The sequence below is a fragment of the Cervus canadensis genome, chromosome 21, assembly GCF_019320065.1.
Source record: "Cervus canadensis isolate Bull #8, Minnesota chromosome 21, ASM1932006v1, whole genome shotgun sequence".
Lineage (NCBI taxonomy): Eukaryota > Metazoa > Chordata > Mammalia > Artiodactyla > Cervidae > Cervus > Cervus canadensis.
In genome coordinates, this window is record NC_057406.1 from 23783417 (window position 1) to 23808713 (window position 25297).

Here is a 25297-nt window from a genome sequence, read left to right on the forward strand (position 1 = left end):
TGTCTTCTTAGAAAAATGTCTATTCATATATTGCGCTTATTTTTCAATATTCTTTTGCCATTGAGTGTATGAGTTCTCTCTGTATTTTGAATATTAATCCATTATCAGATACACAATTTATGAATTAGTTTTTCCCATTCTGTAGGTTTCCTCTTCATTTTGTTGATGGTTTCCTCTGCTATGCTGAAGCTTATTAGTTTAATGTAGTAATACTTATTCATTTTTGCTTTTGTTGCCTTTGCTTTTTGTGTCAAGTGTAAAAGCTCACTAAGACTAATGTCAGTGAGCATAACATCTGTTTTCTTCTAGGAGTTTTAAAGCTTCAGGTCTTACATTTAAGATTTTAATTCATTTTGTATTAATTTTTGTATATGGTATAAGACAATTGTCCAGCTTCATTTTTTTGCATGTGGCTGTTCTGATTTCCCAACACTTTTTATTGAAGTGACTGTCATTTCCCTATAGTATATTTCTGGCTCCTTTGCTGTAAATTAACTTACTATATTTAACATATTGGTTGATTTTACATATTTGTGGATTTGCTTCTGGGATCTCCATTCTGTTCCACTGATCTATATATCTGTTTTTATGCCAGTGCCATACTGTTTCGGTTATTATAACTTTGTAATATAGTTTGAAACCAGAGACCATGATGTTCCCAGATTTTCCCTTTCTCAGGATTGCTTTGGTTGTTCAGATGTGTATGTGTGTGTGTGTGTGTGTGATTCTTTGTATCTTTAGGGTTTTCTGCATATCATATCATATAGTCTGCATAATAAAACTGTCATAATGACAGTTTTGCTGCTTTGGATAACTGATTTCTTTTTCTTGTCTAATTGTCCTGGCTAGGACATTCAATACTCTGTTGAATAAAAGTGGCAAGAGTGGGCATTTTTGCATTGTTCTTGGTCTTAGAGGAAAAGATCTTAGCTTTTTACCATTGAGAGTGATATTAACTCTGGGCTTGTCATATACGGCCTTTATTATGTTGAGGTATATTCCCTCTGTACCACTTTGTTGGGAGTTTTTGATCATAAATAAGGTTGAATTTTGTCAAACATTTTTCTGCATCTATTGAGCTGATCATAATTTTTATCCTTCATTTTATTAATGTGATATATCATTTGATTTACAGGTATTGAACTAGCCTTCCATTCAGTTCAGTCACTCAGTCTTGTCTGACTCCCAGGTTTTCCTACTTAACACCTCAGTAAACTACTCTGAAAATTGGAGGACAAAAAGAAGTATCAGGTTATGGTTCATTCATATTCTATCTTAATGGTAGTACAGGATATATAGCAAGAAACTGCTCAAAGTGATCTATGTTTGTGACATTACTACTCTGACAAATATTACTACTACTACAATTGCTACTATGATTACTATTAGCTAACACTCATCAAGGTATTAAGGATAGTATATACTCAGCATTCCTCAAAGTGTTTTATCATAATTTAATCTTTGTAAAAACATTACCAGATAAGGGACATTTTTACCATGCCCATTTCATATTTCTGAAACCATTTGGATAGACAAGTTTAGAACATGTAATAAGAAGCTGAGCATGCATATGTGCTTAGTTGCTCAGTTCAGTTCAGTCACTCAGTTGTGTTGGACTCTTTGTGACCCCATGGACTGTAGCACGTCAGGCTTCCCTGTGCATCATCAACTCCCGGAGCTTGCTCAAACTCATGTCCATAAAGTTGGTGATTCTCAGTTATGTCCAACTCTTTGTGAACCCATGGACTGCAGCATGCCTGGCTCCTCTGTCCATGGGGATTATCCAGGCAAAAAAACTGGAGTGGGCTGCCATACCCGCCTCCAGGGGATCTACTCAAGCCAGAGATCAAACCAGGGTCTCCTGCATTGCAGGCAGAGACAAGATTTTAATTCAGGTAGTATATCTTCAGAGCCCATTTTCATAGGCACGAAATAAGACTGTTTCTAACTGATTTTGAAGCTGAAACACCAATACTTTGGCCACCTCATGCGAAGAGTTGACTCATTGGAAAAGACCCTGATGCTGGGAGGGATTGGGGGCAGGAGGACAAGGGGATGACAGAGGATGAGATAGCTGGATGGCATCACCGACTTGATGGGCATGAGTTTGAGTAAGCTCCGGGAGTTGGTGATGGACAGGGAGGCCTGGAGTGCTGCAATTCATGGGGTCGCAAAGAGTCGGACACGACTGAACGACTGAAATGAACTGAACAGTACTTAGAAACTCCAGCTTTCCTCTTTAACTGTTCCTTTCTCAAGTTTATATTGCTTTTCAAAAGTTTTATTTTCCTTGTTCAATTGTTGCTCGATTGCTTCATTTTAAAATGTTTACTATTTTAGGATTTTTTGCTTTTTGTTTTTTGGAATTTTTTCTGTGATATTGCTTTACTCCACTTTTTTTTTCTAGAAGACTATTCAGTCTGTATATATAAATAAGCCCATCATGGAGGGTAAAATATGTAAATCCTTCAGTACTTACTGGTAAGTAGCTGCCCTACCCCTAATATCCCTTCAACCAGCCAGTCTGTCTCAATGCTCAGCTGAAGAACCCCTGGACCTCTCCACAAACCTACAACTAGAGGATTCAGTTCAGTTCTGTCACTCAGTCGTGTGACTCTTCGCGACCCCATGAATCTCAGCATGCCAGGCCTCCCTGTCCATCACCAACTCCCAGAGTCTACCCAAACCCATGTCCATCGAGTTGGTGATGCCATCCAGCCATCTCATCCTTTGTCGTCCCCTTCTCCTCCTGCCCCCAACCCTTCTCAGAATTAGGGTCTTTTCCAATGAGTCAACTCTTCTCATGAGGTGGCTAAAGTACTGGAGTTCCAGCTTCGGCATCAGTCCTTCCAATGAACATGCAGGACTGATCTCCTTTAGGATGGACTGATTGGATCTTCTTGCAGTCCAAGGGACTCTCAAGAGTGTTCTCCAACACCACAGTTCAAAAGTATCAATTCTTTGGTGCTCAGCTTTCTTCATTGTCCAACTCTCACATCCATACATGACTACTGGAAAAACCACAGCCTTGACAAGATGGACCTTTGTTGGCAAAATAACGTCTCCGCTTTTAAATATGCTGTCTAGGTTGGTCATAATTTTCCGTCCAAGGAGTAGCGTCTTTTAATTTCATGGCTGCAATCACCATCTGCAGTGATTTTGGAGCCCAGAAAAATAAAGTCTGACACTGTTTCCACTGTTTCCCCATTTATTTCCCATTAAGTGATGGGATCAGTATGCACATGACATCACCCTTATGGCAGAAAGTGAAGAGGAACTAAAAAGCCTCTTGATGAATGTGAAGGAGGAGAGTGAAAAAGTTGGCTTAAAGCTCGACATTCAGGAAACTAGAGGATTAACATCTGGTAAATTCAGTTCAGTTCAGCTGCTCAGTCGTGTCTGACTTTACGACCCCATGAATTGCAGCACTCCAAGCCCCCTGTCCATCACCAACTCCCGGAGTCTACTCAAACTCAAGCCCATTCAGTCAGTGATGCCATCCAGCCATCTCATCCTCTGTCGTCCCCTTCTCCTCCTGCCCCCAATCCCTCCCAGCATCAGGGTCTTTTCCAATGAGTCAGCTCTTCGAATGAGGTGGCCAAAGTACTGGAGTTTCAGCTTCAGCATCAGTCCTTCCAGTGAACACCCAGGACTGATCTCCTTCAGGATGGACTGGTTGGATCTCCTTGCAGTCCAAGGGACTCTCAAGAGTCTTCTCCAACACCATAGTTCAAAAGCATCAATTTTTCGGTGCTCAGCTTTCTCCACAGTCCAACTCTCACATCCATACTTGACTACTGGAAAAACCATAGCCTTGACCAGATGGACCTTTGTTGGCAAAGTAATGTCTCTGCTTTTCAATATGCTACCTAGGTTGGTCATAACTTCCCTTCCAAGGAGTAAGCGTCTTAATTTCATGGCTGTAATCACCATCTGCAGTGATTTTGGAGTCCAAAAAAATAAAGTCTGACACTGTTTCCACTGTCTCCCCATCTAATTCCCATGAGGTGATGGGACCAGATGCCATTATCTTAGTTTTCTGAATGTTAAGCTTAAAGTCAACATTTTCACTCTCCTCTTTCACTTTCATCAAGAGGCTTTTTAGTTCCTCTTCACTTTCTGCCGTAAGGGTGGTGTCATCTGCATATCTGAGGTTATTGATATTTCTCCCGGCAATTTAGGGGTCTTCAAACCTTCTTCTCTTCTAATTGGTCAGTGCCTGGTATCACAAGGATTGATAAACATTTTAAGTATCATATTACCATAAATTTAAGCCACACCTTTTCCTCTTTTCAGTGCCTTTGCATTTCTGTTTTATCTAACTTGAATCTTATTTCTTTTGTACCTATTCTGACAGCCACTTTATGTTGTACATTATGAGTCAGATCAAGCATCACCTCTTCTGTGAAATTTTCCTACATTCCACAAGGAAGATTTATGTTCTCTTGTTTTATATTTCTTTTATTTTTAGTATATAACCTCATGATTGTAATGATCTCATAATGTGAATCTGTATATATGACTCCTTTCTGATTAGAGGCAGTGTCATTTCCTCTGGGCATCTCTAGTGCTTAGGAAAGTGTGTGAATAAATAATAAACGGTGTACTTGATTGAAACAATCAATGACTGGTTAGAGTAACCAGCAGGTAGAATGGTTAAAGAGCCTATAAACATGTGATTGAGGATATATGGGGGAAGATTCAAATACAATAAAACTGTCTAGTTGGAGTTTTAGGGAGGCAAGTCTAGAATATGAGCAAGAAAGAAAATTGACCAATTGGTGATGTCATGTTCAATTATTTTCCCTTTGTCATTAGCCAAGACAATTAAGAATGAACTATTACAAAAATGATTCCTTTTTATTTGCTTATAGAAGACAAAGAGAAAGCTAATGAACTCTACTATACCAACCTCATTTCTTATTATAGAATTTTAAATATTGATAGATTTATAATTTGCTGAGCATCCATTTTATAATTGAGCACTATGTGTTAAGTAAATTATAATACCTAATTTGTTATAATTGAGCCTTTATTTCTTTATTGAGCAGCACTGTACTATATTCTGTGCTAAGGACAGAATCAAATTATAGAAATAAATATTAACCACCCCACATTAATTTCTAATTATTTACAAAAACTTCCTGTTAACTTTTTTGTCTCCTCCACTGTAGTAGAGATTTCTTAAAGACAGGCAAATTAATGTAGGTCTGGAACACACTCATTGCTAAATAAATACTGAATGAATAGATTAAACGTTAAGGTTTACTAATGATATTAAAAAACAACAACAACCAAACTTCATCCATTTGTCAGTCTGCTTTTGCTTTGCAGAATACATTTACATCTATCCGATCATTTAATCTCCTCGACTGATTTGAATTACAGTTATCATCATTTTGGAGATGAGAAAACTGACTAACACACTTATTCCCAGTAACAAGTAAGCAGGAGTAACTGGACGTAATCCCAGATTCTTCAAAAGACACGAGGAGCATCTTTTTTTTTTAAATTGCACTCTGTGGCCTTCATGAGGGTTTGGCTCGCAATAAAAAACTGAATAACAGGGATACAACAGGTGGAAAGGTATAACTGGAAGCGCTTGTTCTGGTAGAGAACAACTGAAAGAAAAGATGTGTTTGCGCCATTCCCTCGTGACTTACACAGTTTAAAGTATATTTTCGGAGTTTTTAATATAAACGATAAAGTAACATGCTACAGCCTTTTTCGAAAACCTTCCCCTAGCTCTTTTAACTTTCACCCACCTATTTCCTTCCTTCTTTGCTGAGGCTCATAGAGGGCGCTCACAAAGTGCTACTCACTGGTTGAGCGATGCGCCACTCAAAAACACACCTCACTGCAACTAAAGGGCGCAGCGCCACCACCTCGGTCTAGCTTCTCTTTTCCACGGCAGGAGGCGGGGCCAATATTTCTCATTCAAATTAAAACCCAGGAGATTTGCATGGGGAACGGCCAACCCGGGAGCCTATTGGCTGAAAGCACGGCGGGCGTGGCCAATATTACGACCACCGAGCCCCGCCTACAATAATTTGCATAACGGCCCCGGCGCGTGCAGGGGAGAAGCGGGTTTGTTTTTGAATCTGCGGAGGCGGCGGCGGAGGCAGCGGCGGCGCGGCGAGTGGGGAGCGAGAGAGTGAGCGGCAGCGGTGGGGACGGCAGCGCGGGACGGCTCTGTAGGACGGAACTTGGTTCCTCCTGCCTCATCTCCTGCCCCGAAAGGTATATGTGAGTCCCAGGGGCTGTTATAACCACATTTTGTTAAATTACTATTGTATTTCTTAAGAGTCAAGACCGCATTATGGCGGCTGCGGGAGTTGTGTTTGCGCCTGCGCCGTTGCGGAGCTGCGGGCGGGCGCTGCATGGGAGCACGTGATCTTGCGGGGTCGGGCTCTAGCTGCAGTTGTGCAGCTGGCGGGGCGGTGGCTGCGCAAGCGCAATATTCATTTTCAAGATCTAATGTTCTTGGACGCCATTCGGGTTCTAGATTTAATTTTTCCTCATTCTTGAGGGGTTTCGTTTTGTTATGCGGGAATTCCTGTATTTTTCAAGGAAAACGTTTCTCTTATGCTGTATTCCTGTAGCGACCTGAGAGGAGTTTTTTTGTGTGTGCGTGTGTGTGTGTTTCTCCTATTCTCTGAGAAGCTGTGGACTTAATTTTGTGTAAAAATGATTGTCTACTTGTGGTTCTCGATTTTAGTTTCACTTTTAAGTGTATTGCTGGATTCAAGTTTATATTTAGGGAGCTAAAGATCAGCATCTAGTGGTGTTCTCACGGGAAGTGCAATTATTTGAACTGCATATTTGCAAATACATTTTTAACCCTATCCTTACCAGTTCTATTATGGATTGTTTTCAAAATAGGAACAGTTTGAGGTTTAGAAATATGAGAGGGAGGGGACATTGGAAGAATCTATATAATGTTGTTTAAAAAGAAATCTCAATCTCCTTAGGTATTTATGTTTTTTAAAATAACTTGATCTTCGGTCGGTGATGTTTCAATCAGTGGTGTGCCTCTGACCTTGCTTGCATTTGAGTTTTACATTTTTTTCTATTTCTGATTGCTTGTCTATTACTGCTTCAGTTAGATTATTTTTGTTACTTTGACTTTTAAAATTGTAATGATATGTAAAATATAACTCTTAAACTCGGTAACTTTTCCTGATAAAGAATTCTACAAAGAACTCCCAACCACCCGGAGGCCTTTAGGAGGAGATTGTGAATCATCAATCAATCAGTTGATTAAAAAAACAGCCTGCTATATATAAATGTGTGTAAGATAGTTTGTGTTTGGTTTTTTAAGTTGTCTGTTCCTGGTTTTAGTTTCTTAAAGTACTTACAAGTATCCTGATTATTTTAGTTTAAAATGGTAGTGTTACTATATTTAAATCTTATGTAAGCCTCTGGGAGAAGTTTTATACGATTTAATATAATTCTACCATTGTGCAGATTATTTCTTACTGGCCTGAAAACTTGTAAATGGTTGTCATAAACGTCATCTTTGGCTTGTATATACAACAACTGTTTTCTTGGTTGGTTATGTAACTCTTAAGTTAGTCACCTGTCAAATGAAGTGACTGTCATTTTATAATCTTGGTTGGTTTAGGGACTTTATTGCCTACAGGTACCGTTAATAAGTATTAAATAGATGTAGTTGAAAGGAATACTTTTGGTTGATGTGTTTTTTAAAAATGACATCGCATGGATAAAATGCAGTGATAGGAATAATTTTTTTCTGAACAGAGTATTTGTTATTGTGATATAATTTTTGAATCTTCTAAGTCTTTTACACAGAAATATATTTAGAGGGCAGTTGTGTAATTTTTTCCCTTCTATGCTTCCAGGTTGATTACCCAACACACCCCTTCCATCTCCAGATATAATTTCAAATATTTTAGAGTTGAAACATGTGTTTTTCTGTGTCTGTGTATGCGTACATAGGTTAAGAAAAGAACTTCTGTCATAGGGCGTGTTTCATTCTGCACTTCCAGAAAAGTGAAATATTTTGTTTTGTATATTTAAGCTTATGTTTTCATTTGCATATACAAATGATTGCCTCAGGTTAATGTTGAAGCTTATAAGAGGCACTTGACAATACTGAAGAACATAACGAACTATGTAAATATTAGTATTGGTAGGATAGTTTTGCTGTTAAACGTTTGTTAGAAAGGCAAGTATAGTTCTATAAACTTAAAACTAAGAATAATGTACTGTCTGAACATCTACTACTTTTTGTTCATTAGTACTCTGTGAATAGCAGGCATGATTTGGAATTTAAGTTACTGTTAAGACTGAGTGAATACTGAATGAATTCTGTTACTGGGAGTTAATTAAAATCCTTTTAGATTTGTACATTTTAAACAAACAAGTCAGGAAAAAAAGGTTTGACTACTTAAGCCAAAGCCATTAAAGTTTGTTTTTTCTTTAAATTGTGGTTTGAATATTGATATTTAAAACTTTTTACTTGTTCGTTTTAGCACGTTTCGTTTTAGAAGGTGTTGAAAATTAATTAGAAATAAACACACTAGATGTTTTTGTGACTTTCCTATTTATTGATTGATCAATTAGTTTATCTTTTGGATCATAATTTCATTCCTGCCCCTTAACCTGAGCATATGCATACACACATGATGTTGTATTGTGGATATTTACTTCCCTGGTGGCTCAGCGGTAAAGAATCCACCTGCAATGCAGGAGATGTATAGGAGACATGGGTTTGATCCCTGAGTCGGGAAGATCCCATGGAGGAGGAAATGGCAACACATTCCAGTATTCTTGCCAGGGAAATGCCATGGACAGGGAAGCCTGGCAGGCTACAGTCTATGGGATTGCAAAGAGTTGGACACAACTGGGCATGCACACACACACATACAACCTAGTGCTATATTGTGGATATTTATCCATTTCATTGTTCTTTAGAAGTATGTTTTTCAAAAATGATTGCATAATATTCATTTTGTGAGAATATCCTAAATCATCAGATGTTCTTGAAATACATTTTTAAACAGCCACATAATATCAGTGTCTTTAATGAGAATGTACTGTGCCTTTCCTTATTGAACATTTTGTTCATTTTGCATTTCTCTATTATAAATAAAGCTACAGTGAACATCTTGTACATGAATTACAATCTATATCTTATTTCTTTGAAATTACTGTTTCAAAGGGCTTTTAAAATAATTTACAAAATAGATAAAAACTTAGTTTTTTTGAAAAGCATTTCCCGTGCCACCATGATTTTGGTGGTTGAGAAATAGTAGCTTATTAACTTTTTTTCCTGGTAACTAGTGAAATTGAACTTTTAAATATTTAATATATATGCAGCTTTCTCATTTTTCTTGACTTTGCTGTTTGAGGATATTTTGTGTTTCTTTTTTTGTGGTAAATGTTAATATTTTTCTTATTTGTAGCAGTTATTTGTGAATATGAAAATTGCTTTTCATATTTTTTGCAGGTTTTTTTTTTTTTTTCAGTTAAATTTTTTAAAACAATTGCTGTGGGCTTCAGGGTGAAACAGTGATAAAGAATCCACTTGTCAGTGCAGGAGACACAAGGGATATGGGTTCGATTCCTGGGTTGGGAAGATCCCTTGGAGTAGCAGTGGAAACCCACTCCAGTGTTTCTTGCCTAGAACATTACGTGGGTGGAAGAACCTGGCTGTCTACAATCTATTGGTTCACAGATTTGGACATGGTTTTACCTACTTAGAATTGTTATATTTTAATATAGTGATGTGTACTGCTTTTTCATTTATATTTCCAGGACTTCTCTGCATAAAAAATATTACCTGTTGCAAGATGAACTAAATGCTTTTCTGTTCTGTTTATTTTTTCCAGGTGTTTTAATTATCTTAAAAAATACCTTTGCACCTACATAGAGTTTATTTTGACATTGTGTAAAGATGAGTTGCTAGTTTCAATCTTTTCCAAATATCTAATTTTCTTTGAATTTTGTGTTGGTGATTCATTTCTTATTGCTTTAAGATGCTTCTTTGACCATAGCTTACTAGATTTGAGCTGTCAGTTCTGCTTCATTTACTAGGGATATTTAATTAGGTCCATTGACCTTTGGGGGATCTATAGATAGGTTTGAAAACTTGCATGGATTCCAGTTTTATGTGAGTGAACATAATTTGCAAGTTTTTCTGGGGAAAGAGTTACAGTTTTATCAGTTTCTCACAGGAATATGTTATGTAAAATCTAAAAGCAGGTTAACAACACTGTAACTGGGCCTTGTTTATATAGCAGTACTGTGTTGTTTTATCTGCTGTAGTGCTATAGACTATATAAATATATGAAGGGACAATACATAGCGTTCCTTTTCATAATTTTCTAAGTGAGTTTTCCCTGCCTTTGTAATAAATTTGGCAAAGTTTTAAAACAGCCAACTATTTGAAGTTTTGTTTAGAGTTGCATGAAAGCTAAGTTAGGATAATTTACATCTTTATACAGTTTTTTTTTTTCATTCATGAATATGATGCATTTCCTGTAGATCCCACAAAAATGTACTGTTTTTAGGAACTCTGGAAAAAATTGTGGTACTTGTTACTTTTTATTGAGGTGTTACTTTACTGGTTTCCTATAATGGTATAATGTTAACAGGGATGAGAAGGTAGAGGATGTAGGATTTCATTTTCATTTTTAATCTGCTTTAGGATATAACATCATGTTAATAGTGCAAGTATAAAGTTAGTAGTAAGAGAAATAGCTTGCTGAGGTAAAGTGTTCTACAATATTTAAAAACAATTTTTCTTCTTTGTTTAACATAGACTGTTTTTTTAAATGGGAAAATTTTGAAATGTTATCTGATTCATTTTTTGGTCAGTCTGGAGCCTAGTAGATAATATGTAATAAAGATTAAAATTTTTTCTTTTTAATCTCTTTGGTAACCTTAAATATTTCTCTCATAAGTATATGTTTCCTTAATTATTAGCATAAATTCATTCTCTAGTAAATCTATTCTTTGTGCTGATTGCAGTGAAAAATATAATCTTGATTAATAGTGTATTTCAGTTGTAATTCTACTTTTAAAAATATTTTTATAATAAGTACAGGAAAGAATATAAAATAATTGCCAAAATATTTATGTTGAATATAGTGAAACTTCGTGTCATGTGTGTAATGGAGAAATCAAGGAACTAGAGATAAAAAATGGTAAAATATTGGCTTTATAAAAATGAATCTAGGACTAGTTAGAAATCATGTTAAGATACTAAATTACTTTTCTTCAGTATTTTCTTTTTAATGAGAAATTTTGTCTTTGGGTATTTTTCAAGCAAATCCACTTATAGAAGTTTGCATATTTTTATTTTTTTGTGTATGACCTTTGCCCTTACTTGAGAATTTTTCCTAGTTCTCAATATTGTGATTCTTATGTTTCCAGACTATAATAGATAAGTTGCAGTAAACTAAAGAGTTTGTCTACAATGCAGGAGACGCAGGAGACATGGATTTGATCCCTGGATCAGGAAGATCCCCTGGAGAAGGCACTGGCAACCCACGCCAGTATTCTTGCCTGAAAAATCTCATGGACAGAGGAGCCTGATGGGCTACAGTCCAAGAGGTCACAAGGAGTTGGGCGCAACTGAGCGACTAAGCACACAGTACAGTAGTAAATTAGGGAGAGGAGAGGAATGCGTATGGATGGGGTTAGGAAGTGATGGCTGACATCTTCTTAGTGAATTGGGGTTAGGTATCAAGTGCTAGAACAAAAATCTACAAAGTTAATTTTGAGGTTATTTCGCTTGGGAGTTATTACTCCTAGAGACGAATCAGTATTTATAGAATGTTCATTATGGTAACTGAGGATCTTATTAACAATTCTGAATTATAGAGGATATCTAATGATGTTAAATTTGTTCAAGAAGGCAGAGGTTTAGATATGGTTTGGCTTAAAAAGACTTCTATTACCTTGTTTTTAAGTTTTGAGGTATAGGGAAAATTCATATATTATCATACCTAGTTATTCAAAGGAGTCACAGGCAGAAAGAAGTTTGAGAGTAAAGATCTTACTTTCGAGTTCCTAACAGCTGTGAGGCATTATAGGAAAACTTAGGTGATGTTTTAACAGTAAACTATAAAAACATCATTGAGTAACTCTGGGGAGCATTGTCCTTCTTAGTTTCCTAGAGTACACAGAAATTGCCTATCCATTAGTGGAGCTTCTCTTTTAAAATTCTCGCCCATTTGATCTTGTTATGTTCTTTAGAGATTCCAAGACTAGAAATTACTTCTCAGTATTCTTTCTTAGACGGTCATGCAGTCTAGGGAGTAACTCAGTGGTCTTTTCTGTCATTTTAGTTTTTTTCAAAACAGAAAAGTGAATTCCAAAATTAAACTATGTTTATATATGCTAAAAGTTGTATGGTTAAATCCATTTTGTATTGGAGACAGTATGAGTGCTGGGCAGCATTTTCAGTGTTTTTAAGTGCTGCAAAATGAGAAAACCAGGGTATTAGTATTGATTTATAATGGAATGTTTCCAGGTTTGAATTTTGATCTTTGGGTTTTTTAATCTTTAAGAGAATGACTAGGACATCTCGTTGGTCCCCCTCCTAAAGAATGTGGCTGGCCTAAGGGTGCAGTTGATGGTGTCTGCTTGACAGTCTTTATATAGTAATTGGACTTATATAAACACAAATGTCTGGGAAATGAAGATGATCTATTAACTTTACTGTCAGAAATACTTTATTCGGATCTGCAGTTTTTCATTGTTCAGAATATTTTCTGTGTTCTTTTGTATCAGATAACTGTGATTAACTGGCTGTACCCCTTTTAGTTTGGGAGGGAGGGAGAGCCCCTTGTGTGCTGATGATGACTTGCGGTAGTAGTGTCATTATGTCGAACTATATAATCTTTTCTCCCTCTCTTTGTGGTTTGTGTAACCCTATGCTACTTTGTGAAACCTTGTTTTGGTAGGTACCCAGGAATTATGTGTATGGCACTTTTATATTCTATCAGAGAGCTTGAATTGGATGTAAAAATGGAGGTTCGTGGAACTGAAAGAGCTGTGAAAGAATCTCTTCTTGAGTCAGTAATTGTCAAAGATGTCTTCCATTTTGTAGAAGAGTAAACTTAGATGCTAAGAAAAGATTCTGCTCTTTTGAGGACCAGGGACAAAAGAAAAAGAGATCGGTGAAACAATAATGAATGACTTTACTGCTTCAGCTCTTTCTCAGTTAAGACTTTTCAGCTTAGGTATGTACCTGCCCTGTTACCCTTATTAGATTAAATGTCTCAAGAAAAGGAATAAATGGGGAAACATACGGAAAAGAGGCTGTTTTTGAACTTTGTTTTCTTTTAGGTAGTAAATGTCAGGAGCTGTTGGAATACAGTAAAGGCTAAACTTTCTGAGAAACTGTTAGTATTACGGATAATGAATGTTTATTTCTCTTATAAAATAATACAAAGGAAAACTCTTCAGGTGTGTAAGTGGCTTTGGCTTAATATTTGTGGTTTCTCTATGTTGAACATGGTTTCTAGGTTGAACATGGATGATTTCACCAGCCAGGGGCAAGGGAGAAAGAACAATGGGAGTGCACAATCATTCTTCTGAGAGCCTCATATCGATGTGGCATATATCAGTTTGATTCATGTTTTATGGATCTGCATATAATCATTGGAACATACATAGCTGGAAGAGGAAGGCTGGGAAATGTAGTATCTGGCTGGACAACCATTCATTCAGCTAAAGTTAGAAAATATTATAAAAGAAGGAAAGAAATGGATATTAGAGAAGTTAGCATTTTCTAAAAGCTACTAAAGGAAGCTGGAGAAGTGGTCTCTAATTCATAATTTGATACTGAAAACTGACTGTCTGTTTTAAGATCCAATTAAACTTAGATCTAATTATAACTCTCTAGCTTCCTTTGAAGGGCTTCCCTGATTGTTCAGTGGGTAAAGAATCCACCTGTAATGCAGGAGACACAAGAGACATGGGTTTGATCCCTGGGTTGGGATGATCCCCTGGAGGAGGGCCTGGTAACCCACTCCAGTATTCTTGCCGAGAGAATCCCATGGACAGAGGAGGCTGGTGTACTGCAGTCCAAAGCTTCACAGAGTCACATGTGCCTGACTGAGTAAACACACATGCATACACACACACATCTTCCTTTGAAGTGAAATTTTGAGAGCTTTACAGTCATGATTCCTGACTGAGGTTCTAGTTACTATGAATATCTTAGGTAGAATTCTTTCTCTTTCTACATGTCTCTGAAAACATTAAATCATGATGAGTTTTGCAAGAACTCAGTGTAATATCTTTGAATTTTGCCAGTTAACTTACTTCAAAAGGATGAAAGACTGTAGGTAAACTCTGAGTGAAAGTTTGAACTGCTTCTTTTAGCTTCAAAGTTGAGTTTATGTTTGAATTATCCATATACTATTTTTCTTCCTTTTATACCTATATGAATAAACTATACTTACTTTTTTCAAGATAAAAAATGTCATTTTTGAGGGCTTTACAATATACACAGGTAAAAAAAAATTGTGGTCATAAATTCTTTGCTTTCAGGTAAAACTTAACTGATAAGTAATAAGTAAGTAAGTAAAAGTTATTGTTTACAGATGATAAATATAACAATAAATATTTGTGTGAGGCACAAAAAGTGGGACTCTGTTAGATGGAGGTCAAGGAAACCTTAGAAGAATTGTATTTTAAAGGAAGAATTAGAAGGATATTCTTAGTAAAGGTTATTCAAAATCTCAGAAGTGGGAAAGTAGTATGTTTAGGAGAATATACTTATGATGTGCCTAATAAAGGATATTGTTATTCTGAGCTACTGCTAAGTCACTTCAGTCGTGTCTGACCCTGTGCGACCCCATAGATGACAGTCCACCAGGCTCCCCCATCCCTGGGATTCTCCAGGCAAGAACACTGGAGTGGGCTGCCATGTTCTTCTCCAATGCAAGAAAGTGAAAAAGTGAGAGTGAAGTCACTCAGTCGTGTCCGACTCTTAATGACCCCATCGACTGCAGCCTACCAGGCTCCTCCGTCCATGGGATTTTCCAGGCAAGAGTACTGGAGTGGGGTGCCATTGCCTTCTCCATATCCTGAGCTAGGAGTCTCTAATTTCTCTTTTTACTTTGCTCTACTTTGTATCTCTTTTAAAGGCTTTTATTCCTTTCAACTTTTTATGTTTATAATTACTTGTGTAGAACTTTATAAGCATCCTGCAGTTAGGAATTTTATCTTATTGATGTATTTGACAACTGTCACATTTTAAAGACAAAACCCTTTTAATTGGGTATAAGACTGCTATTAAAGTTACAAAGTTGCTTTCGACAATACCTATATTATTATTGAGTAAATATTTGCTTATCGAAAAACAGAACCCCTTTGTTTTAGGTGCCAAAAAAAAGGGCGGGGGGCGAGGAAGATGTTTTAACTCCTTTCATTTACTCATGATAATCCACAGATGTCAGAACTTTTCAGAAAATAATTAACCATGAAGTCTCAAACCCACTGGATAAATTGTCAAAAGATTTGACAGACACTTTGCATCTGGAAAATTATAAATAGTGAAATAACTTTTGGAAAAAAAATCTTCAGTTTCATTCATTAAGAAATAGAAAAAAGAAAACGCTTTTGCTTACCTATTAGTAAGTTCTTAAAATATAAATCTGAAGGACAAATGTATGCAAATAAATAAGGGTTTGATGAAAAGGTGGAATGACTTAATTTTGTGTTGTTTGTGTGATTGTCTTCTTCCCCGTAAAACTTAAGTGATATAATAGTTGCAAGATTAAAAATATGCAAGCAAATTAAGAAAAAGAAAAGACAAAGAATTTTCCTAAAACCATTTAGTAATACAGTGAAATGGAACGTATAGTAATTTTGTCTTGGAGCCTGGCCAACTAGTGTCTCGGAGCAGTATTTCTTACACATAAAATGGTGATACCACCTACCTGGTAGGCTTATTTTGAGGATTAAATGAAATTAGTTATATAAAATGCTTAGCATTTGTTCCTGACATACTTTTCAGATTTGGCTTCAATCAGTTGATGAATCTTTTAGTAAGACATGAATATTTACTAAGAGGCAACCATGTGCAGCTTTAGAGAGCCCTGCAGTACAAGGAGGTATATAGAAAATGACTGTTCTTGATTACTGGAGTTAGAGCTTTAACGGTGTTTAAAAAGTAACTTAAAAGAGTAAGTTTGATAATGCCACTCCCTAGTAGGAAAAATATACATTCGGAAAAGTAGTTTATTTGCAAAGGTTTGTGAGAGTTCAGATTTAGGACTTACTCATTACATTAAGACAAAAACAAAAAACAGAAAATACCACTAGAATATTTAAAGGATAAAAATCTTTCAAGGATATTGAATTCACCAGCCTCATCATGATGAAAAAGCAGCCATTTTCTTACATTAGTTATTTATCTTCAAGGTTTATCATAATTCTTCAGACTGTCATTATTGTCAAAGTTAGAAATGAAGTCATTTATTTGGGGGGCTAGGTCCATACAGAATTATCCTGTTTTCTTTTTGTAATTTCAGGGTGCAGTGTGATCCCTCACCACTTATTTACCTGTCAGCTGTGGAACTTGCTGGACATGCTAACTTAAAATGGAGGCAAAACAAAGTGTCAGTTTTCTTCCATAACCCTTCCTGTGACCAGGTTTCTACCCCATAAGGCATAGTCTTGACCATATAAGTTTGTTTAATGATTTTCTGATTCTTTATTTTATTTTGATATTTTGACTACTTTATTGATCTAATGAAGTACTGTTAAGTATAGAAGGGCTTCCTTTTATCTGCTAACAAAACTATACATGTTTGATATGAATTAACTTCTGTCTAGTTTTATAAAGTATAATAATTTACCTATTTATCTGCTTGATTACAAGATTAGGAGCTAAGGTCCATCTAATTTATCTCAGTGAGTTTTCACCTGGAGTACTTAAAGCTGTACTATATCATGGTTCTTTAAGATTCCCACATTTGTTAGTGTTCCTTCTGTCAGCAAGTGATATTCTTTATTCCTCTGAGCTGGGAATCCCTTAAGTTATAAAAGAGATACTATAATGATTTCCTGTGAAAACCTACAAGGCATCGTTTCTACACTTCAGGTGCAGTCGTCGTTCCCTTTCATAGCTAATTAAAAGAGATAAATATCACCTGTCTCTGTGGTCATGGTTACAAATTTGATTTATCCAGTTTTATTCTGGAAGGGAGGAAAACAAATTCTTACTGAAACTATGTACGTGAGTTCATAAAAAGTAGAGAGACTCAGTTATGCTACTTTATACAAGATTTAATCATTCTTCTAAGTAGTTTTTAAACAAGGCCAATCAGTATATTTAGTATTTTTCTATAGAATTGTGCTTAAAATAACCTGATGGTTTATTAACTTACAACATATATTAAGATCTTTCACAGAATATATTTTTCTCCTGAATTCTGAGGGTATTGGATCAAGAGACTATTTAAATAATCATTTGTACAAAATGTATCTTAAATTAAGAGCTAAAGGTAGATTAAGAAGATAGTGATTTTCTTATATGACCATTAAAAATAAAATGTTAACTGCAATTAGTTAACTACAATGTAAACTAAATTAAACTTCAGTTCTAGGTAATTCTTACTCTCCTGTTCTAGGGTTAAGTAATCTGCTTAAACAAAGTTGTCTACATTGAACTAATAGAAGAGTGGAATTCCTGACTCATTTTCTTGATACAGTTATGACAGAAGTTGATCACTACGATGTGTGTATCCATGAACCTCATCTGTATAATAGTTGATATGTAGTCCAGTCTGACTCTGGGCAACCCTACAGACTGTAGCCTGCCAGGCTCCTCTGTCCATGGGGTTCTCCAGGCAAGAATACTGAAGTGTGTTGCCCTTCCGTTTTCCAGGGGATCTTCCCCACTCAGGGACTGAACCCACTTCTCTTGTGTCTCCTGCATTGGCAGGTGGGTTCTTTATCACTAGCGTCACCTGGGAAGCCTGATAGTACAATTGGTACAGTTCTTTACTAAGGACTTTTTGATGTTTGTTAAGAAGACACTCCCCCTCCCCTACCCATCCAGCTTCAGTGGCAGGAAGGATCATGATTCATTTTTGTTTCTTAATTCTCATTGCTCTGGACTGCCTACTCACTTTCTACATCTGGTACACTACTTTCATCCTTAAAATTTTATTCACCATTGTGGGGATTTCTCTCACCCCTCTTTTTTGTAGGACTTTCGTTTTCTGTGTGCTGTATCTTTTTATTGACTTACTCTGTCATTAGGAGGAGTGGATCACATTCTCTAGGAGCTTTTTGAGAAAGAGTATATGGAAAATATGCTTTTTGAGATCATGTGTGTCTGAAAATTGTCATTTTATATTTTCATGCTTGACTGATAGTTTGGCTAGGTATACAAGGCTAGGTTGGAAATCATGTTACTTTAGAATTCTAAAGGCACTGCTCCATTATCTTCTTGCTTCTGTTACTACTGAGAAATCTGAGGCCATTCTTATTTTTTATTTTTTTCCCTCAATGGAAGCATGTAGAATCTGTTATTACTTTCTAGGTGTTCTGAAATTTCACTTTAATTCCTTGATATTGATCTATTTATTATTGTTTCCTGGAATTAATCAGTCCCTTTCAGTTTAGCAGCTGTTGTCTTTTAATCCTGGAATTTTTCTTAAATGGTGATATCTTCTGCTATTCTATCATTCCAAGGTGAATTTTTGGGTAGAGACTCACATTTTTTTCTCTCCTGTTTATGACTTTGTCTTTTTGCTCAGGTAGATTTTTTTTTATCATGAGGTCCTTCTATTGAGCTTTTCTTTCTTTTTTTTAATCATGTTCTTAATTTCTGTTGTGTATTCCTTGCCTGTAGTATTTTATTCTTGACACATGAATGCAGCATCTTTTAATATATGTGGATATTAATTTATTTTTGACGTGTTCTCCCTGTGTAGTCTGTTACTTTGTGTTTTATTTTTTGTTTGTTTGTCTTCCATATTAGACTTTTCTTAGTTGTCTTTCTCTTCCTTACCTGACTGTATAATGTGTTGTGGCAGAGTAAAAAGTTGATTAGAATATCTAAATCTGTCAGTTTTAGACTTCATTATGGGCTCGCCTGGGTAGGCTGTTTTTGGAAAGTTCCTGAGACCTAGGGTCTTGTGTCTTGTGCTTGTTAAATACCCTTAGAAGGTAGTCTTTCATTTTCATACATGGAGAGTAAGGATGTTATTGCCAGCATTCTGGAAGATTAATGGAGGAAGAGGATTGGGTTGTCTTCAGTGAGCACTCAATCCCTCTCTTTTTTGTATGCTACTCTCAGTTTTTTAAAAAAACTTTTTATTTTATGTTGGAGTATAGCTGATTAACAATGGTGTGATAGTTTCAGGTGGACAGCAAAGGGACTCGACCATACATGTATTCATTCTCCCCCAAACTCCACTCCCATCCAGGTTGCCACATAACACTGGCTGTGCTGTGCTGTGCTTAAGCTGTTTTCGACCCCCATGGACTGCCACCAGTCTCCTCTGTCACCAGGCTTCTCTGTCCATGGGGATTCTCCAGGCAAGAATACTGGAGTGGGTTGCCATGCCTTCCTCCAGGGGATTTTCCCAACCCAAGGATTGAGCCCAGGTCTCCTGCATTGCGGACAGATTCTTTACCATCTGAGCCACCAGAGAAGCCCAAGAATACGAGAGTGGGTAGCCTATCTCTTCTCCAGGGCATCTTCCTGACCCAGGAATCGAACTGGGGTCTCCTGCTTTGCAGGCAGATTCTTTACTAGTTGAGTTACTACTCTCCTTTTAAACTGTGGATGTTGTTTTCAGATCTTTGCTAGGATTGGGGAGAGCGGGCATTCAGTGGAATGTGGTAAGGACATCTACAGATTTCACTGCTTCACAAACAGCTTTCACTAATCTCTTTTTTAGTCATGCCATCCTACTATTTGCTCCCTTCGCCTCAATTTCCAAAGTGCTTAATTCTTCTGGTTTCTATGTCTTTTGAAGTTTCTGCCATGTAAATCAAATTGGTTCCTAACTTATCCCCTATGCAACTTAGAATGTAGTGTTTTGGGAACTGCTTAGTTAGTTGCCAGTGAAAGTGAAGTTGCTCAGTTGTGTCCGACTCTTTGCGACCCTATGAACTGTAGCCTATCAGGCTCCTCTGTCCATGGGATTCTCCAGGCAAGAATATTGGAGCGGGTTGCCAGTGGTTCTGCTTATTTTCCAGTTCCCAGAAATCTTTGTAGCTATCGTCCCTTTTACTTTTCTCTTTGTTCTTGAGGATTCATGCCTTCAAAAAATACCTCCAGTGTAGGTTAGTGGGATTTGAGTGAGTGAAGTTAGGTGTTTTCAGTTTACCATGTTAATAACCTTCTATTGTTATTTTTAATGTTGATAGTAACCTGTGTACTTAAAGTGTATTAACAAAATTAATAAAAATGTATTTTTACTTAATACAGTGAAGCCATTTGTTTAGGTTCCATGGAAGTTTCAACATTCACATATGCAAAGTTTTCTAATAGTGTGATATGTGATGTATTAAAAGTATAGTAGTTGACTAAAGTTAATTCTCTTATAGTTCTTTTTCATTACTACTTGTGTGACCCCTGGCAAATGATTTTATTCTATAGTCATAAAATGTTTGAGATTATAGTACCATTATTTTACATGGTCATAGTAAGAGTGAAATGAAAGTGCTAGTTTTACTTAGGAAAAGGGTAAAACATTGAGTAATCATGGTGATGTTTACTTTACATTAGAAATGCCTTCCAAATGTGTTTGCTTTTACAAATAAACATTAATTGGGTTTATTAAAACTCACTCTACCTAAAACAAGTTGATTATAATCTCTGACATTATATAATCAAACTGTACTCTTTCTTAGTAATATTGAAATTTTTTAAAGTAGATACTATGATTATATCTGTAATTTTCTATAGACTTTTTCTTTTTTTTCAGAATTCAGCTATTCTAAGCACATGTTATCTCCTGTATAGTGCCTATAAAAGCACTTTAAAAACTGAAAAATGCTCTACAAAAGATAGTTTTTCCACCTTGGGTTTTGAAGTGCAGAGTTTTTTTAAGTTGACAGTTAAAAACTTAGCTGACATATTCTCCTTCCTAGAGAATAAGAGTTGAGATCCTAAAAAATGAAGATTCTTAAAGATGTAGAATTTTCAGGGATTTTTGTGGAAGAAATGAACACACGGGGAATTACCCTGGATATGCGTGAGTGCCTCCTGGTTTATAGTCTATGGGAACTTGAGTAGAATTTGTATCCTGCTGTTGTGTGTAAAGTGTAAATCTTTTAATTATGTTGAATTGGTTCATAGTGCTTGTCAGGTCTACTATATCCTACTTTTCTGTCCATTCTGTTAATTTTTGAGAGTTTGATATTGAAACTCCAGCTAAAAATCTTCATTTACTTAAAATAATTGTAATATATAGTGGAACTATATGTAACTTATGTTCTGTATTTTCCAAGTCTCTTGTAAATGTGTTATAGTACTTTCATAATTTAAAAAACAAGAAGAGAGAAAGACAAATACCATAAGATAGCACTTATATATGGGCTTTGAAATTTGACACAGATGAACATATCTACAAAACAGAAACAGACTCATAGACATACAGAACAGACTTGTGGTTGCCAAGGGAGTAGAGTGGGGTGGGGGAGGAATTGGGAGTTTGGAACTAGTAGATGCAGACTCTGTTATATAGGGAATGGATAAACAACAAGGTCCTACTGGGTAGCACAGGAAACTGTATTCAGTATCCTGTGATAAACCATAATGGAAGAGAATATGAAAAGTTATATATGTGTATGACAGTCACTTTGCTGTACAGTAGAAACTAACACAATGCTGTCAATCCACTATACTTCAATAAAATGCATTTTTTAAAAATTAAAAAAACACAAGGAATTAATTCCAACTCACCAAATATTGAGCAAATAAATACTGTGTTTCACATTATGGAAGTGAGTGGAAAATGAACTAGGTTGTGATTTCTGTCCTATAAGGACTCATACGTAAAGATGTCAATGACAAAAGATGCTGAGTATGTTGGCGGTATGTATAAAAGATCTTGAGAGAGCAAGTACACCTGGTTTGGGGTTTGTACATAGTAAGGGGAAAGGAGAGCAAAAAAAGGATTGTCAGTGATAAAATAATTTAGGTTGAATTACGAATAGGATTTATTGGGTAAACCAGCACATAGTTTCTTTGGGATAAGGAGTGAAACTTTGGCAGTGACACCAGATCTCTGAGTAGCAGCCTGACCATTATTCTGAGTTGTTTACGTGTTGCACAGAAACAAGCACTGTGGGAAGGGATGGACAGAGCTCAAGTAGGCTTAGGCTGAGTGTAGTCTAGAATATATTTTAGCTATTAGCACTTCCATGAAGTTATTTACTCTCTGAGTCTGTTTCCTCAATCACGAATTGGAGATAAACCTATTTGTAGGGTTAGTGTGAGGATAACTAAACAATGTATATAAAACTTACATGAAATCTTGGTTTATGTTAATATACTTTACTACTCCTTTGTCTTCTAAAGCCCCTTGCGTGTAGACAATCGATACATTTATTGATTTGACTTAAAGTGTCTTGGGATAATAGAGAGAATACAAATAAATTGGTAGTAAATTGGTTGTAGTGACTGGAGGAGGATTGGCATAAGGAGGGAACTTAGATTCTGTTTCTTATTTTGAAATCTAAATTGGGTGAAAAGGTAGCTCTTACAGCCAATAGCTGTTGGGAAGATCCCCTACAGGAGGGCATGGCAACCCACTCCAGTGTTCTTACCTGGAGAATCCCCATGGACAGAGGAGCCTGGCGGGCTGCATACAGTCCCCGGGGTTGCAAAGAGTGGGACACAAGTGAGCGACTAAGCACACATAGCCAATAGCCAGCAGCTTAACTTGCCCTGGAGAGCTTAGATTGAGAAAAAAGTATTTAGTGTTTACATTGGAAAGGTATTTGGCAAGACATAGGAGGTTTAAGGAGTGCGGGGGAGCAACCTAGACTTGAAGGTATGTTACATAATGTATATCTCCGTAGAACAAGCTTCCAAAAGAATCTGCTGCTTGAATATCAGCTGCTGTTCATCAGGCAGCTCAAAATGTTTTGGTTGTTTGTCTCGCCCCATTAACCTTGGCCACATTCTGGTGCTACAGTAATGTCTGTCCTGTTAGAATCTTTCCCAGTTTACCAATTTCTTGCTTTTAACAAATAGATCTGAGCCACCCTCAGAGAATCCATTATATTTTTGAAGAATTAATGTGGCTTGGATCAAGTGTTAATATCAACTTTTCTTCCCCTAATGCAGTACTTAAAGCAGTTTACATTGTCTGGCTAATCTCATGGAGGATAAATAAGGACTTTTAAAAAGCAGAATTTTTTTTAAAAACTTTTATTGTGGACAATTTCAGATGTATACAGAAATAGAATGAAATAATGAGCTCCATGTGCCCATCACTCAGCTTACGCAATCATCAGTTTTGGGGGCCAATCTCCTTTTGGCTAATCCCTACCACACCCTTAGCAAGTTTTGGTAAATACCTACCTTTAGTGGTAGATAGAGACAAGAGAGCACAAGGCAGCTAAATTTAGGAAGGTAAACCAAGTCAGAGAAAAGGAAAAGATGGATTTCTTGGCTGATGTGAGTTATCAAGCAAACAGGTTCTTCTGTGCCTTTGTCCTTTTCCTTTTAGTGGTTGGTTAATGCTAAAAACTAATTCTTGTTGTTAATACACCCACTTTCAGACTGAATTTTACCCTTTTGTTCTTCCTATTTGTTTTTTCCCCTGAAGGTGTCTACATTCTTTATTTTTATTTGCTTTTCACCCATGTCAAAATGTTGAGAGGTCTGTGCCAGGGCATGAAATTAAGTTTGCCCTGGGACCAAACCACTCACCTGGAGATGTCTTTGTGACCATCTGGACTACAGACTAGAAGAAATTGTTTTTACCTTTATGGCAGGTTATTCAAAATAAGCTTTGTTGCCATTTTAGCTGTAAAGTCTAGTCCTCGCCAGTACTTATTTAAAATTATTTAGTCAAAAATCTGATTGCAAGGTTTAACCACTTGGCTAGATTTGAGCACTTTGGAGCTTAGATTCTGTGGGAAAATCTTTAACTAGCTTTCTATAAATTGAAATTGATTATCAGGATTTAAAAAACTTAATTTTCTAGAAATTATAAAAAATTGGCACTCTTTTCATGTAAAAAGTACTGTAAAAGAGTTAAAAAAAAAAAAAGACCTTGAGCAGAGTTTGACTTTTTTTTTTTTTTTCTGGACTGAAATGGAGGCTTTCTTTCAAGCGAATTCCCTGATGTTTGCTGTGTGTGATTTGGCTCTATCTCTGTAACTGCTAATATGTGGCGTGGACTTTAAGCTGTTTGGGATCAGGATGTACCCAAACTCTGTATTGCAAGTCGGGATTCGCAGGCATTATGTTACAAAACTGGCTTGCTGCCTTCTGTTTTCTGTGTTCTGAGTAGCTGCATTGTTTGTTGCAGTATATGCACAAGCTGTTGTCAGTGTTGTTTCCTGCAGGCTGACATAGTGGGAGGGGCTTTGTTTGATACATAGCTGAGTTTCCACTGTGTGAGTTCTTGAGTGCACACTGCAGCCATCTTAATTACACTTTAGTGCAACTGAGACAGTGCAGCTGTCTCAAAATGGCTGCTAACCTGGTCTTTGTAACTGCTTAGGCAGCCACTATGCCACTGAGGAGACCTGCCACATGCATCAGGACCAGAGGTAAGAACCAATTACTCTTTATCTCTGAACATTTTAATTAAAAAATATTTGCATTTTACTAAATTTATATAGGAAGGTGAACTTGGAGCTTGCTTGCTAAGAAGTTGAAATGTTTGCTGATAGAACCTATAAACCTCTTTTATGGAAACAGTACATAGCATGCTGAGGTCAAAGGTTAAATTCCTGTAATTTCTCACCATCTTATGCTCTGTCATTACCAGAACATTTGATCACCACAGTAGTGCTTTTCTGGCCCTGGTTAACTTCATTGTTTCCTTTTATGTTGGAAAATTCAGTGTGCTTGTTATTTATTTGTAGAAACAAAGCACAGTATATTATCTCAGATTTTTTTTTTTTAAAGAAGCCATAAATAAGTCTTGTTTTGCACGAAGATTGTGCTTTTTTTAAGTTTGTATGTGTGTATCTGTATGTTTTGGAGGTATTGTTTGATAGCTTTCTGGGAAGAATGTTAATTTTCTGGATATAAATCACAGTTACAAAAATTTAAAAAGATTTTCAACACTGTTACTTTTTTTGTCCTGTGCGTTCCAGTTCTTTA

The 25297-nt window shown here is 36.4% G+C and overlaps 1 protein-coding gene across 2 annotated transcripts in view; it reads left to right on the forward strand.

The window, feature by feature from the left end:
* The first annotated feature begins 6095 nt into the window (after positions 1–6095).
* The window catches only part of LOC122423947 (activating transcription factor 7 interacting protein), a 108882-nt gene continuing 89680 nt past the window's right edge, over positions 6096–25297 (forward strand). The window contains exon 1 of one of the 2 annotated variants that reach the window (XM_043441505.1): positions 6096–6240. Coding sequence is in view for 1 of the 2 variants with exons in the window: in XM_043441504.1 (XP_043297439.1) it covers positions 24722–24738 (17 nt within the window). In the remaining variant the exon portion in view is untranslated. Of the gene's footprint in view, positions 6241–21825; positions 24739–25297 lie in introns of those variants that run through there. The other variant, XM_043441504.1, reaches the window with a different exon arrangement.